Below are 14,746 nucleotides of genomic sequence, written 5' to 3' on the forward strand. Positions count from 1 at the left end.
TGACAGACTGACAAAAACTGGCCACACAGAGTCTGACTGATGGACAGGATTCCCTAGTGCCAGTGAACTCTTCATTCATTGAGTGAATATAGAACATCTCACAGTGTGAGTTAAGGACAAACTCTGAGTCACACTGGAACTGTCCCCCACACTGCCTCATGACTTCAGACAGGGGGGGGGCCTGAGTGAACACCGACACACTGCGTAGGACCTCAGTGGTTAACCTCCGCCGAATCACACAGCACAATAAGAGGCAGAATAAGAAGGATATGATTAACAGGAAGGAATATGACAATGACACCATTCTCCCGACAGGGAACCAACAGCACGGCAACTTATGCAGACCCGCACACACACACACCCACGCACACACACACACATGCACGCACACACGCACACACGCACACACGCACGCACGCATGCACGCACACGCACAGCGTAGCTGAATTTAAATATGAGCTCTCCAAACTATTATTGCAGGTACACAAACATTAAAGACAGTATATGCCCACTGGAACTGTCCCGTCCTCACTCCACACTACCCTGAGGATCTCTCCGCATAAATAGACCTCCAAAACTTATTTAACCATCACGTGAAAAAATAACCCAGGAATGGTGTTTGGTTGGACATACAAAAAAAATCGTTGTTTTGTGGACACAAGACTGCTGGGAACAGTGTATGTTTGGTTTTACCCAACACTTCCATCAGCTAAACATCCATAAGTTTCATTGCCAAGAACTTTACATCTCAGCAATCAGAGGGGACTTTACTGATGACGACACAGTGCGTGTGTGAGGGGAACCTGTGTTTTCCAGAAGCCACTGATAGAGTCGCATTCAGCTGTTTGTGTGGGGAGGAGTCTGAGGAGGTACCAATATCCCAGCATGCATCTCCACCCAGCAGGCTGGGAGAGCCGTTTGGATGCCGAGCGCTAGGCTACCTGCAGCATCCCTGGAAACGCGAGCGGAACAGGCTGCCAGCTTTCCAGAGTGTGCAAGCCCCCGGCCTGGAACAGGGCCTGCAGGATGAGTCAGTGTTTCTATGGCCTCGGCATTTCCTCCCAGCATCACCAGGGGAAACCGTCCGATTGGCCAAGGAGCGTTTAACCGCACACAGAGGACAGGCGGGGGAGGGGGGTACTCTGAACACAATATTCCAGTGTGCCTTTTCTCAAACGTCCCAATGACTTTGGCTGTTTGTTTCCCGAAGTTGTGGAGCTGAACAGCAATACCAGCTCTGGCTGCACAAAGAGCTCCTTTCAGACAGTGAGATCCTGAGAGGGGCGTGGCCCCAGCTGGGGCAAAGCTCCACCCAAAGCCCCAGGGACCAGTCAGAGCCCTGCAACTAACACACCATAATATACCACCCAGACACACCCCAGAAGCCCCCCAAGCCCCGATACAGCACCCACAGCAGCCACTGACACCTGAACACCACCTGCAGCCGTAGAGCTGCTTCAGATAAAATCTGATTTTCATTCACCAACTGACTGAGCTCTGACTGAGCACTCTCACAGATAAATTTATAGCAAATATCCTTAGAATGTAAAAGATTCAACCTCATGATTTTGCTTGCATTTTCAACAAGGCTGAGGCTGTACGCAAACCTCCTGCCAGTGCAGCTTTCAGACAGAACTCGCATCTTAAAGCTGTGCTTATGGGAGGGAACATGTCTGCACTTTGAGGTCATAATGAAAATGTTGATTTCACTGGCAGAGACCAGCAGCTCACTGATCTGCTCCGAATTTCAGCCAATCGGGCTGAAAGGTTACAAAATCATCATAACCTTTCCCACACATTCATCTTTCTAACCTGACGAAAGGAAAGAAGCAGATAAAACTCTGACAGCTTTGCATGCACTGCTCCCTGTGTTACCGTGCCTGCGGCTTCTGAGTTTACCTGTCTGACGATCTGGATTTTGGTTTTCAGTGAAGAAGCCAGGAGGACTTTGACACTGGGATCCATTGAGTCAGTGCAGGGTCAGTGCAGGGTCAGTACCGGGTCAGTACCGGATCAGTTCCGGGTCAGTACCGGCCTGATAAACAGGGGAAAGCCACAGCTGAACTGGCCTCCATATCATCCTTCCTTGAACAGCCTGAGCATCAGGTCCACAGTGAGTCTCAGCTGCAGAAGAATCTCAGAACAGTAGGTAATTCTTTCCTCTAAGATCCATGCAGCGCACCAGCGGGTCAGGTGACCATCCAGGCAGGTCAGGTGACACAGACAGTGACACAGCAAGTCTGCCTGAGTGGTCTCAGGCTGTGCCAGGTGACACTGGGCGAGTCTGCCAGCCTGTGAGTGTGTCCCAGTTCTTTAGTGTGTCTCTTGCTCTTACAGCTCTTTGGCGTAAATCCACATTCCCCTCGCTAATCTCCAGCCTCTTTTCACAACCACAGACAAAGAGGACGGGACAGCCAATTTTTTGTAAAGGTCACAGCCAGAACCAGCCAAGCAGCGGGAGAAAAGAGAACGGCCGGAGTTCTGTCTCCCTCTGGATAAGAGAGTCAGAGGCGTCGCTTTTCATGTAGCGCTCTGATGCCAAACGCCCCCACATCTCCGCCCTCTCTTCCTCCGCCTCTGTCTCACTGTCCAATTGTCTCTGAAGGACGTGTGTGAGCTGTGGGCTGAGAGACAGCTCTCCCCAGGCAGCGCGTGAAGGCCAGGGAAAGCAGAGTGCTGAGACGGGGAGACTGAGTCTGTTCAGCTGGATCATCAGGAAGGAGGGAGGTGCTGTGGAGCCCAGACGGGGGGGTCAGGAAATAAGAGCAATGGAAATCCCCCCTCCCACCCCTCTCTGTCTCCTTCTCACTCACAGTTTGGCAATGCTGAGGGCCAAAAGCCTCCAAAGTCACTTTCTTTAGAAATGACAGGCTGCATATGGTCTGCGGAGTGTGCTGACCGAACAGGTCTGCTGGACCCTGTGAATCGGAGCAGGTGTCCTGTAGCACGGCCCATAAGCTGCGTGTATTGCTGATGATGTCACAGCCACGCCCACTGTGCCAGCCGCTGCTCCATTCTCACAAAAACACATCTGGAAACACCCCCCAGCACCCCTCAATGCCAGCCGAGAGACAGCAGCTGCTGCTGCAAATGAGAGCGGGGGGGTGGGGGGGGGTGGGGCACACGGGGCATGGCGAAGCCCGAGTGTGTCCCACTCTGCGGAGGTGAGGGACTCACACACACACCCTCGCGCACGCACACACAGAAACCAGCCAATCTCTGTCTCACACACACACACACACACACACTCATACTCACACTGTCACTCACACACACACACACACACACACACACCTCCGCAGACACACACACACACACACACACACACACACCTCCGCAGACACACACACACACACACACACACACACACACACACACACACACACACACACACACACACCTCCGCAGACACACAGAGGCACACATGCTGCAGCTGCTGGGCTCTCAGCCCTGCAATGCAAAGCATTCTCTACAGCTTTACACACACACACACACACCACTCACACACACACACACACACACACACACACACACACCACTCACACACACACACACACAGAAACCATCTCCCGTTTGAATCTGGGAAACAATTCATTAATCCTAGCAGGTCTGTGACACATTAGCAGCATGGCTGTGTTTTACGGTTAATCTCACTGACGAATGGAGCCATATGAAGTGACCAATAATGGCCTCCATCCATTTCCACATCCTGCAGCACGGCTCAGAATTAAAACACTTTTTATTGATTTTATTATGATTTTTCCAGGGTTTTCAGCTCCCTGCTCATTCATGCAGCCTGGCCTCTAAGCCTGTATACCTGTCTCTCTCTCTGAGCCTGTATACCTCTCTCTCTCTGAGCCTGTATACCTGTCTCTCTCTCTAAGCCTGTATACCTGTCTCTCTCTAAGCCTGTATACCTGTCTCTCTAAGCCTGTATACCCGTCTCTCTCTCTAAGCCTGTATACCTGTCTCTCTCTCTGAGCCTGTATACCTCTCTCTCTCTGAGCCTGTATACCTGTCTCTCTCTCTAAGCCTGTATACCTGTCTCTCTCTAAGCCTGTATACCTCTCTCTCTCTAAGCCTGTATACCCATCTCTCTCTCTAAGCCTGTATACCTGTCTCTCTGAGCCTGTATACCTGTCTCTCTAAGCCTGTATACCCGTCTCTCTCTCTAAGCCTGTATACCCGTCTCTCTCTCTAAGCCTGTATACCTGTCTCTCAGTGTACCGGTGTGCTCCTGCATCAGGTATGACTAAAGGGAAAACAGAGATGGGAAGAAACCTATGAATGAATGAATGATCAAGCTGGAAAGATGAGCCCCTGAAAAGGGTGGAAACATTCACCCTCAGGATTAGCAAGCTGTGACTCTCAGCATGACCTGAGGAGTAACTGAGTAAGACCCGGGCGGTGAGTCAGTGTGTTGTCCACTCTTTGGGCCCCTTGCAGGGACATGCTAATAAAGTCTGAATCACATTGATGGTCTTCTGCTGTTCTGTGGAAAGGCGGAGTTTGAATGACAAAGGTTTGATTATTGCAGTTGATGTCGGGGGAACCTTTTTTCCTCTCTGCCAGGCCACAAAAGTTCAACTGATGAAATGGAATGCCCTCTTTCTCCCCCCCCCCCCCCCCCCCCTCTCTCACTCTCTCTATATGAATGGCCAATACTGTTCGGGACAGAACAGTCCGGCTTGGCACTGACTCATTGCTGGTCTCCCGACTCAAAGCAGAGCAGCTGGACAGAACCTGCATTAGGACAGCAGAGATGCGCAGATCCTGCATTAGGACAGCAGAGATGCGCAGACCCTGCATTAGGACAGCAGAGATGCGCAGACCCTGCATTAGGACAGCAGAGATGCGCAGATAGGATGGCAGTCTGCCCTGCCTCTGAATGTCTCCCCATAGCAGCCAATCTCTCCTCTGGATCTAGCTGCCCCCTGTCTGCTCGGAGCCTGCAAGGCCAGGCTTGTGGGTGCGTGCATGCATGTGTTTGTGTGGGTGTGTGCGTGTGTTATGTCTGGGGCTTTGATAAACCAGGGATATCGTCCAGTTCTGTGGCAACAGCTGCCAAAAACGAGGACCAATGAGAGAGCAGGAGGCAGGAGGCCAGTCCCACCCAGCCATCAGCCTGGGCCCGGTGTGTGGGACAAGGTGGGAATCTGCAGTACAGCCGACGGTCCCAGGTTAGAGGTAGAGTGAAGCATTTGTAATTCAGCGGAAATCAGAAAGTCTAATTCAGCTTCAGCTGAAACCAGTGAAAGAGCCATGTACTCATTCAATCTCCCACAGTCTCCTCATGCAAGCTTCATTCAGCAATAAACAGTGTAAATTCAGGGTTTAAATTCGTACTCCAGCTCATCCTTTAAACACAGTCACTGACACAGTGGTGTCACATTAACGTGTTTACAGGACAGCCTCTTTGAACACAAACTGCTGTAAGACACCTCAACTTAAAATAGCAATAAAACAGCCTTACCTGTGCAGGGTCTTATAGCAACCAGTTAAAAAGTTAAAAATCCACTTTGCTTTTCAGAGACAAGACGAGTCTTTCATTCTTCATGAAAGTAAAAAGTCAGAAGCTGGCAGAAATCCAATGAGACTGAAGCAGCAGTGTTGTGTGTTTTGAGGTCCCTCCAAGGTGCGTAAATCTCTCTTCTACACACTCTCACACAGTCACCAAAGACAGACAGAGATGTACTGAGACGAGAGGCAGCTTGTCCTTTCTCTCTTTCTCTCTCTCTCTGTCTGTTTCTCTCTCTCTCTCTCTCTCGTCTCTCTCTCTCTCTCTCTGTCTGTCCCTGTTTCTCTCTCTCTCTCTCTCTCTCTCTCACACACACACACAGGGCACAAGGCGGCTTTTATTCCAAGCTGAAGAAATCCTCACTTGTTCCTACGCAGCACAGAAATATCAACATGAGCCAGCAGACTGGTTTTGGAGGAGGCAATGAAGGTTAAATAATAATAATAATAATCATAGTATTAATAATAATGCTGATACATCAGCAAGTTTCCACAGTAAGCTGGAGTCTAAAGAGGGAAAAGCCATTTCCTTCAGTGACAACGTGTCCGATTCAGTCTTCCTGGAGGAGTGCCACCCCTCAGCGGGCGCCTGGCAGGTCCTGCAGAGTCACAGAGCCCCCCACGTGTCCCCCTGTGTCACCCCTGCTCCCCTCATTCATCTCCCTGCTACTCCACGCCCACTTTGACTCTGGGGTTGCTCCAAAAAACGTGAGAAGCCGTCAGGTGTTCATTTTCATCCGCTGGCCAGAATCCAGAGATTTCTGCATCTTGAATGCCCTGTCTCTCCTTTCCTCTCTGTTCTGCTTTCACTTCCAGCCTTTGACAGAAAAAGAGCACCAGCTCGCCTCTCTTTTGGCACGTTTCCCCCTCTCCCTCTCTCCCTCTCTCTCTCTCTCTCTCCCTCCCTCTCTCTCCCTCTCCCTCTCTCTCTCTCTCTCTCTCTCTCTCTCTCTCTCCCTCTCTCTCTCTCTCCCTCCCTCCCTCACGGGGGGCTCAGCCAGTGTTCGGTGTCCTGTCACTCACTCTTACAGGAGCGACCGCCTGCGTCTCAGAGCTGCTGTTCCACACAGGGTCACAGCGTGAGGAAAGAGGAGAGAATGTGAGTCTGTCAGGAGAGCATTTGCTGGGAGAGGAGAGGCCTGGGGAGGGAACAGTGCGGCTTATTTTAAGACTGCTTTAAGACAGACGTGGAGAGGAAATTGCACGCTGCAGTTGTTTTTGGATGCAAAGCCTCGGCTGTCATAATTGGTTCAAGCTGTCATGGTTTTGGTCCAGTTTGGCAGCGTGCCTCACTAGTTTAGCTGTGACTGAATCAAAACACCCCCATGCGCAACCCCCCACCCCCCACCTACAGTGAAATATGGTATTTCCACCCACATATCCTCAGCTGTGTATGGGATGTACCAAGTGGGCAAATAGGGTGGAACATTGTAGAAAACGCCACAGCTGATTGGTAGCACCCGCTTTATGTGGGGGGTGGCGGGGGTGGCGAGCAGCATCATAACTGTTTCATCATTCTCTGTTTCAAGTTGGTTGCCGCTTTCCCAAAAGCATTTCAAACACCATCCACACCATCTGCACCAAGGGGTGAATTTTCGGGAATTAAAAGCATTCTGTGGCATTCCATTCAGCCCACTGGAGCCATCCCACTCAGCGCCTCCCCCCTACCCTGGCTGCTCACTCACTCAGAATCTATCAGTAGATCAGTAGAAACATCCACGCTCCCACCCCAAACGTGTGTGCTCTGCACAGCTCTACAATTATAGTCATCAGGAAGGAAATATCACAGGAGGGTTCTGGTTTGGGAGCCTAGTAAAGCATTCACTTATATTCATACTAACAGACTAATATACTAATATACTATTATACACACCAATAAGCACACTGCAGTCAAAGGACAGCACAGCTGTGAGTCACAGCACAGCAGAATCCGAGTGTAGTTCCTTGTGAATAATACTGTGCTGCTTAGACTAAAACTCAGTAGAAGTGGAAAGCGAGAGCAAAGCGAGACTCTTCACTTCACCTTTGGCTGCATTTCATTAAGTGGCAGAAGTAGCAGGGGTGTTTGATTCTTCTAGGGGTAACATGCTTTAAACTCTTCAGGAAACCCACACAACACAGTGCTGCTTTGGGAATCAGAAGTATTTGCTTACAAAGCAAGCTTTGGATCAGAGAGCCTGTCATCAGCTGGGCGTGACCTGGGCGTGGCCTGGGCTCTGTAAGGCCCCAACTATCTATTAAGTGTAATTAGCGGGCCACCCAAAGCAGCCACCCCAGCCCCGCCCTCTCTCCCTGACCGCGGTGCATGGGCGGGGACTGAAACAGTGTTGCACAGCAGAGACGGAGAGAGACTGACATCTCAGTGCTTCACTGTTACACGCGGCCTCAGAAAAGTTACTCCACTGTGTTTGTGACGAGCGTTGCTGAGCAGAATGACACAGATTTACCTGCTGGATTTGCAGTGGCGCAATGGCCCGCTCGGGTTACCACGGTGACCCACCTGCGGTCTCCATGACTATATGCTTTACAGCGCACGCTGGCCTGTAAGCCAGGCTACTCTGAGTAATGTCCACAAACCAGGGGGTTTGTTTCCATATGCAATACTTGACTCTCTGAGTGAATTACACAACTGCGGTGCTTTCTAGGTCATTTCGGTGGATCACACAGTCACACGTACAACCTGGTTGCTATGAAGGATGAGTGTGTTCTCTTTGAGTCTGTAGTAACGGTTCTCTTTTTGTCTGAAAGGTGGTGCATTGGCCTGATGGGAGGAGATGGTCAGATGGGGAGTAAACACAGAGTCTGGTCAGATCAACACTGTTCCTGCGTGTATCTGCACCATTCAGCACAGAGAATCAGGGCCGGGGGGGGGGTCAGGGGGGCAGGGAAGAGCGGGCTACTGATTTCCTTTCATCTCTAATGAAAAGCACATTTCCCAGCCCCTCCCTCCCGGCTCCGGTCTTTGCCGAAACGCACAGGGGCTGCGGGGTAATTGAAGGGAAATGTTCATTAAAAAGATAAAAGCCGAGGCTGGCCGTGGGACCGGCTCTCCCCGCGGATCCGAACAGCTCAATCAGCCAGCAGAAAGGGCAGATTGGCCCCTCTCTGGCTGCAGGTCAGGGCGAATCCTGCAGCGAAGAGAAATCACTGAACAGTCCTGAGAGAATGAGAGCGGGAGTCTGAAAGTAGGTCATCGTTTTGGAGGCGAGTGCGGTGCTCTATTTAAACACGAGAGCTCAGTCGCTGCCGGCTCCACAGAGAGCTCAATGCTTCTCTGTTTTGGTTGACAAGGTCTTAAGGGACGGTGATATATAGAGCACAAAATGTGTCACCTGTTCAGTTTGTGTTATTCATGTCAGAGCCACAAACAGAGAAAATTCACAGGGAAACACAGAGCACCTGCCAGTGTGCCCAGGGAAATTCCTTCCATTGGTGTAAGAACTGCCATTAGCTGTCCTGAGGAGGGGATCCTGGGAAAGGAGGAGGGTGGTGCTGCTTTCAGAGAGAGCAGGAAATACACTCTCAGGAAGAAAAGACTTTGAAAGATAACCTTCAGCATTTACAGCCACACCATCCTCCATGTCTGAACCAGCGGGTTTCTCCTGAGTGCATTCACACTATTGCAGCCTGGAATGGCAGGTTTCTCCTGGCTCACACAAACACAGTCTGAACCAGCGGGTTTCTCCTGGCTCACACAAACGCAGTCTGAACCAGCGGGTTTCTCCTGGGTGCATTCACACTATTGCAGCCTGGAATGGCAGGTTTCTCCTGGCTCACACAAACGCAGTCTGAACCAGCGGGTTTCTCCTGGGTGCACTCACACAAACGCAGTCTGAGGACAGAAAGACATCTGCATGCAGACCACAAAAATGACCCTGAAGCTACTTCCACACAAAAACATTTCTGCAGAATGCCAGCAGGTCCCAGTTTACATTACCCAATCACCCAAGAACGCTGATGTCTGTCTTTCCTCAAAAAAGGCAGCTGCATTCCTGCTGCACAGATGGAGGCAAATATTGCAAAACGTTATTATTTATTCTGGGTAAAAGTGTCAGCAGAGTGTGCTGGCAGGAAAGTGCTCTTGCAGGTCACCGTGGAAGCTGCTCTAAGTTTGGGGCTGGCAGTTTGGCACAGCGAGGACAGAACGTCTTTTCCTAACCGTTATGCAGATAGACTACACTGTGCAAACATTATGTATAAAAACTGCCTTTTAAACAAGACAGAGCAGCAAAGTGAAAACAGAACTTCATCAGCACCATTGGGTGATGAACACTTGCTGTAATAATGACTGCGCAGTCAAACATTTTCAGTGGTACAGTTAGGATCTTGCCCCTGATAAGGCCAAGTGAGGAGAGCTGGATAATAGACTTTTTTGTGCAGTTTATCTGCAACAAAACACACAGAAGTTTCCAGACATGATTCACAGGAATGCACTGTTCTCACAGCCCGTCTGTGATCACACACACCTCCCAGAAACCAACAGTGCTGAAGAGTGTGTTTTTTTTGGTTGCATTACCGTGAGAAAAATTACACACAGAAATCTGTGTTCGAACATCACACCAAATTCCCACTGTCACTGTTAATAAAGAAGCATGTGGATCCTGGACTTCTGCTTAAGCTTTAAAAGCACCATGCTTCCTGAGAGCCTATGAATAACAGTTTACACTGCAGTGATCACCCTTGTGCAGGTTCAGTTCTTTTCTCGTATTGGTCTTAGGTAACCTGCATGAGCAGAATGTGACACTGCTGCCCTCTAGTGGTAGTGTTATTACATGGCATCCTTACCTACAGATTGCCCATAGATTCCAGAAGTATTTTACTGTTTTAGTAACTGACATGTATTTCTGAAAATCTCAGTTTCAAGTCTAAACTGGGGTTAGAATGTGTTTAAATATAAATAATAAAAAATGAATTTTGCAATAGAAGCTCAAACAATATGAGGATACATTACATCATTGACATTTAGCAGACGATCTTATCCAGGTCGAATTATATCATTTTTTTTTTTTTATAATGTTAACCATTTATACAGCTGGATATTTACTGAGGCAATTCTGGGTTAACTACCTTGCCCAACAGTACAGCAGGAGTGCCCCAGAGCGGAATCAAACCGGCAACCCCTGCTGCTTAACCTAATGCCACACTGCCGCCTCGCAGAGGGGGTCTCCATGACGATAGTGGCTTTAAAGTAGCGTCTTATGCTGCTGGGCCACTTTAACTGCAGGATACAGAAATAAATACATGAAAAGTATGAAAGTTATACAAATTATGTATATGCATCTTCATTATACCGTTTTTGGGAGCATCTTAAAGCTGTAAGCTTCACAGAGTTTGTTCTCGGTAGCCCTGCAGTCGAAGCGCAGTTTCTGTGACTCAGTCATTCAGCCAGATCTCACCCAAAATCAACTGCCAATAGAAACTACAATAAGTATTTACTAATTTAGGCCAGGTGAAGTAGGAGAATCACTAACCCATAATTTCACCCACAGTTACATACAGGAAAATCCCAAAATGACTGACATCCATTAGGACTTCTGCTGCTCACTTCCTCCTGAGATGTAACATGTTGTTGCGGGAGGAAGGCGGCAGCTCTGAGAGGCCCTGTAGCTCCACAGTGCAGCCTCTGTCTGCTGGGTAACAGAGGAAATTCCACACTATCCCTCAGAATGCAGCCAATATCCTCATCCATCTCCGCTAACGACCCCAGGGACCGTCCTCAAAGACACACACATTTCAAAGAGTGACACAGGGCAAGTGGTCAGAGAAAGAGAGGTGGGGGGGACTTTTTACCAACCCCTCACTCAGGAAGTGGCCTTTGAAGAGGCTCTGTTTGTGGTGCTCTGACTGTCTCACACCTCAGTGAACAGCGTCGGGGCTGTTTTTCTCATAATGACAGGTCACACAAGGTCAGCAGAGGCTCAGTCCGTGGCATGTGCTCTTGTGCACACAGTCGTACTGATTCTGCTGTATGCAGAAACACCTTTCGGGCAAACAAATCACAACTGCCTACAATTCCAGAAACCAAGGAAGTCAACCTGTCAAAGATTTAGGTTCATTTGGTTCATTTGGTTCATTTGTATGTGTCAGTCTGTCACAGAGAGAGACAGACTGAGAGACTAACACAGCAGCTCTGACATTCTGAGTTTAAACTCTGACATAAAAGTGAAAAATGGCGGATATCGTTTAGTCTCTGTGCCATAACAACTCAAACGCAAAGCTGCAGCAAGTTAAAGATGGAGCATTTCTATCACTTACCTGTGCCAAACACACTGATCAGGACATACAGGTGGAACACTCTGACACACACACACTGAGTTCAGGGGACAACCCCTGTCACTGAACAAAGCAGGTTTAAAATTTTCCAAATACCGGTTTTAGGCTTATTTGCACACATCTCTCTGCAGGTATTTAAATTAGCCAAATCCAGGTTCACAATATTAGATCTTATTTTACTAGTTTTGATTGAATTCTGCTGTTTCCAAAGGCCACCATTTTGGCTCTGCCTGCTGTTGTTGCATAGAGCCTGATCCGCAATGACTGCACTGTGTTCCCCAGAGCCAGGCGATAGGCACCCGGCGGTGACGCGGGCGGGAGCGGCAGGGTCTGCGGCAGGGTCAGCCGCCCCCACTGTGAATGAGCTCCCTGTGAAAGCCGCCTCTGTGGCAGCGCTGTGCTGAATGAGTCTGGCCTCAGAAGCCACGTCTGCAGGGCCTTCACTGCCCTGGGTGGCCGACACTGTGCCAGACCTGATTCAATTTATCAAGAAAACAAGCAGAGTTATGCAGCTGGGACAGAGTGAATGGGGCCTATTCACAAGTGACTGGGTGATGAAATAGGCAACATAAAATCTAAAGAAATATTACTAATCTTTATATAGCAACAAATTATTTCATATACTGTTTCTGTATGTAAATATTGCAAGTTTTGACACAGATCAACAAATACTGTTTATTAGCCAGCCGGAATATTTAGTCCCTGTGAGTGAAACATTAGAGAAAGCTTGCCTTCAGCATGTCTTACAGTGAACACAGGCAGAAAGCGTGAACTGATGCTTTTCTTTAGCATTCAGGCACATGAATGAAAACACAAACCCAACACAACCCAAACACAAACCCAACCACAAACCCAACAGCCCCAGCACAACCCAACCACAAACCCAACAACCCCAGCACAACCCAACCACAAACCCAACAGCCCCAGCACAACCCAACCACAAACCCAACACAACCCAAACACAAACCCAACCACAAACCCAACAGCCCCAGCACAACCCAACCACAAACCCAACAGCCCCAGCACAACCCAACCACAAACCCAACAACCCCAGCACAACCCAACCACAAACCCAACAACCCCAGCACAATCCAACCACAAACCCAACAGCCCCAGCACAATCCAACCACAAACCCAACAGCCCCAGCACAACCCAACCACAAACCCAACAGCCCCAGCACAATCCAACCACAAACCCAACAACCCCAGCACAACCCAACCACAAACCCAACAACCCCAGCACAACCCAACCACAAACCCAACACAACCCAAACACAAACCCAACCACAAACCCAACAGCCCCAGCACAACCCAACCACAAACCCAACAACCCCAGCACAATCCAACCACAAACCCAACAACCCCAGCACAACCCAACCACAAACCCAACAACCCCAGCACAACCCAACCACAAACCCAACAACCCCAGCACAACCCAACCACAAACCCAACAACCCCAGCACAACCCAACCACAAACCCAACAGCCCCAGCACAACCCAACCACAAACCCAACAACCCCAGCACAACCCAACCACAAACCCAACAGCCCCAGCACAAACCCAACAGCCCCAGCACAACCCAACCACAAACCCAACAGCCCCACCAGCCTGCCTTCCCTGCAGGCAGCTTAGCAGGTGGTGGCATGATGCCACATCAGGTAACATCACTCGAGCTGCATGATTAACTTTGTGACACTTGTGACATCACACTAACACACAGCACTACCACTACTACAGCATGGTTATATATAAACCTTATAAAGTCAGTGGGGATGTACCTTAAACTGGACCTTCTGCTGCGTTTTTTCTGGGTTCTTCTGTGTCGTTTTGGGGTCCCGTGGAGGTAACGAGCCTCTCTCTTCCTTAACAGCAGCACAGCTCATGGTGGCTCTGGCAGCTTCTTCACAGGAGAAAGAGGATCTGCCCCCACACCCACTGACCCAGGGTCAGCAGACTGCTCTTCATCCACTTCAGTTTGGCTCTGCTGAATGACGGGGACTGACTCCAGCGCCTGAGAACCTGACTGCAGCACCTTTATGTCTAGGGGACTGCAATCCTGAGAATGGAGGGATCATAGACAGCATGCGAGTCTGTGCACACCGTGCCGTCCCCCTCTCTCCCTCCCTCTCTTTCTCCTTCCCTCTCTCTCCATCCTCCTCTCCCTCCCTCCTTCTCTCCCTCCCTCTCTCCCCCCCTCTCTCCCTCCCTCTCCCCCCCTCTCTCTCCCTCCTTCTCTCCCTCTCCCCCTCCCTTTGATGTGAGGCACTTCACAGGGCCTGACGTGGTACTTATCTGCTTGTCCATTCATTCGTAAAGACAGAGGCACACCCACCCCACACAGCTAGCACAGGGGCCATAAACACCCCCCTCACCCCCGCAGCCCGAATAAGGCTGCGCACCGTGTGAAGTAGAGCTGCGGTGTGGCACTGCAGCGTTGCCCGGGTGAATCTCCCTGCTCGTCACTCAGTATCTCCCGATTTCCCTCCTCTATCCACCTACGCTCTGCGACTACATTCCCAACCTTCACCTCTGTGTGCACTGTCTGTATATATGCATACAAACACACTGTGTACTGTCTGTATATATGCACACAAACACATACACACACACTCTGTGTGTGCACTGTCTGTATATATGTACACACACAAATATGCACACAGCACATTACATTACATTATCGGCATTTAGCAGCAACTTACATCAGTTACAATGTTATCCATTTATACAGCTGGACATCTACTGAGTAAATACCCAAAGGTACAACAGCAGTGCCGCAGCGGGGAATCAAACCAGCAACCTTTTGGTTATGAATCCCGCTCCTTAACGCCGTGCTATACTGCCACACAGTATTTGCATGACTATATTATATCTATTAGGACAGTGTTGGACAGGATTTGAGGGAACACATTACCAACCATGAGATTTGGCCCTCTTCACATCGGCTCATTGTCAACTG

General features: G+C 49.6%; 1 protein-coding gene across 13 annotated transcripts in view; it reads right to left on the reverse strand.

Moving 5' to 3' along the window:
* Window positions 1-5,700, reverse strand: part of phldb1b (pleckstrin homology-like domain, family B, member 1b) — an 80,028-nt gene extending 74,328 nt beyond the window's left edge. For 12 of the 13 annotated variants that reach the window (XM_036536010.1, XM_036536016.1, XM_036536014.1 and 9 more), the window contains exon 1: window positions 1,900-1,969. In XM_036536010.1, the coding sequence (XP_036391903.1) occupies window positions 1,900-1,965 (66 nt within the window). In that variant the 5' untranslated portion in view covers window positions 1,966-1,969. Of the gene's footprint in view, window positions 1-1,899; window positions 1,970-5,473 lie in introns of those variants that run through there. The other variant, XM_036536006.1, reaches the window with a different exon arrangement.
* Window positions 5,701-14,746: the final 9,046 nt, after the last annotated feature.

The sequence above is a fragment of the Megalops cyprinoides genome, chromosome 9 (assembly GCF_013368585.1).
Source record: "Megalops cyprinoides isolate fMegCyp1 chromosome 9, fMegCyp1.pri, whole genome shotgun sequence".
Classification (NCBI taxonomy): domain Eukaryota; kingdom Metazoa; phylum Chordata; class Actinopteri; order Elopiformes; family Megalopidae; genus Megalops; species Megalops cyprinoides.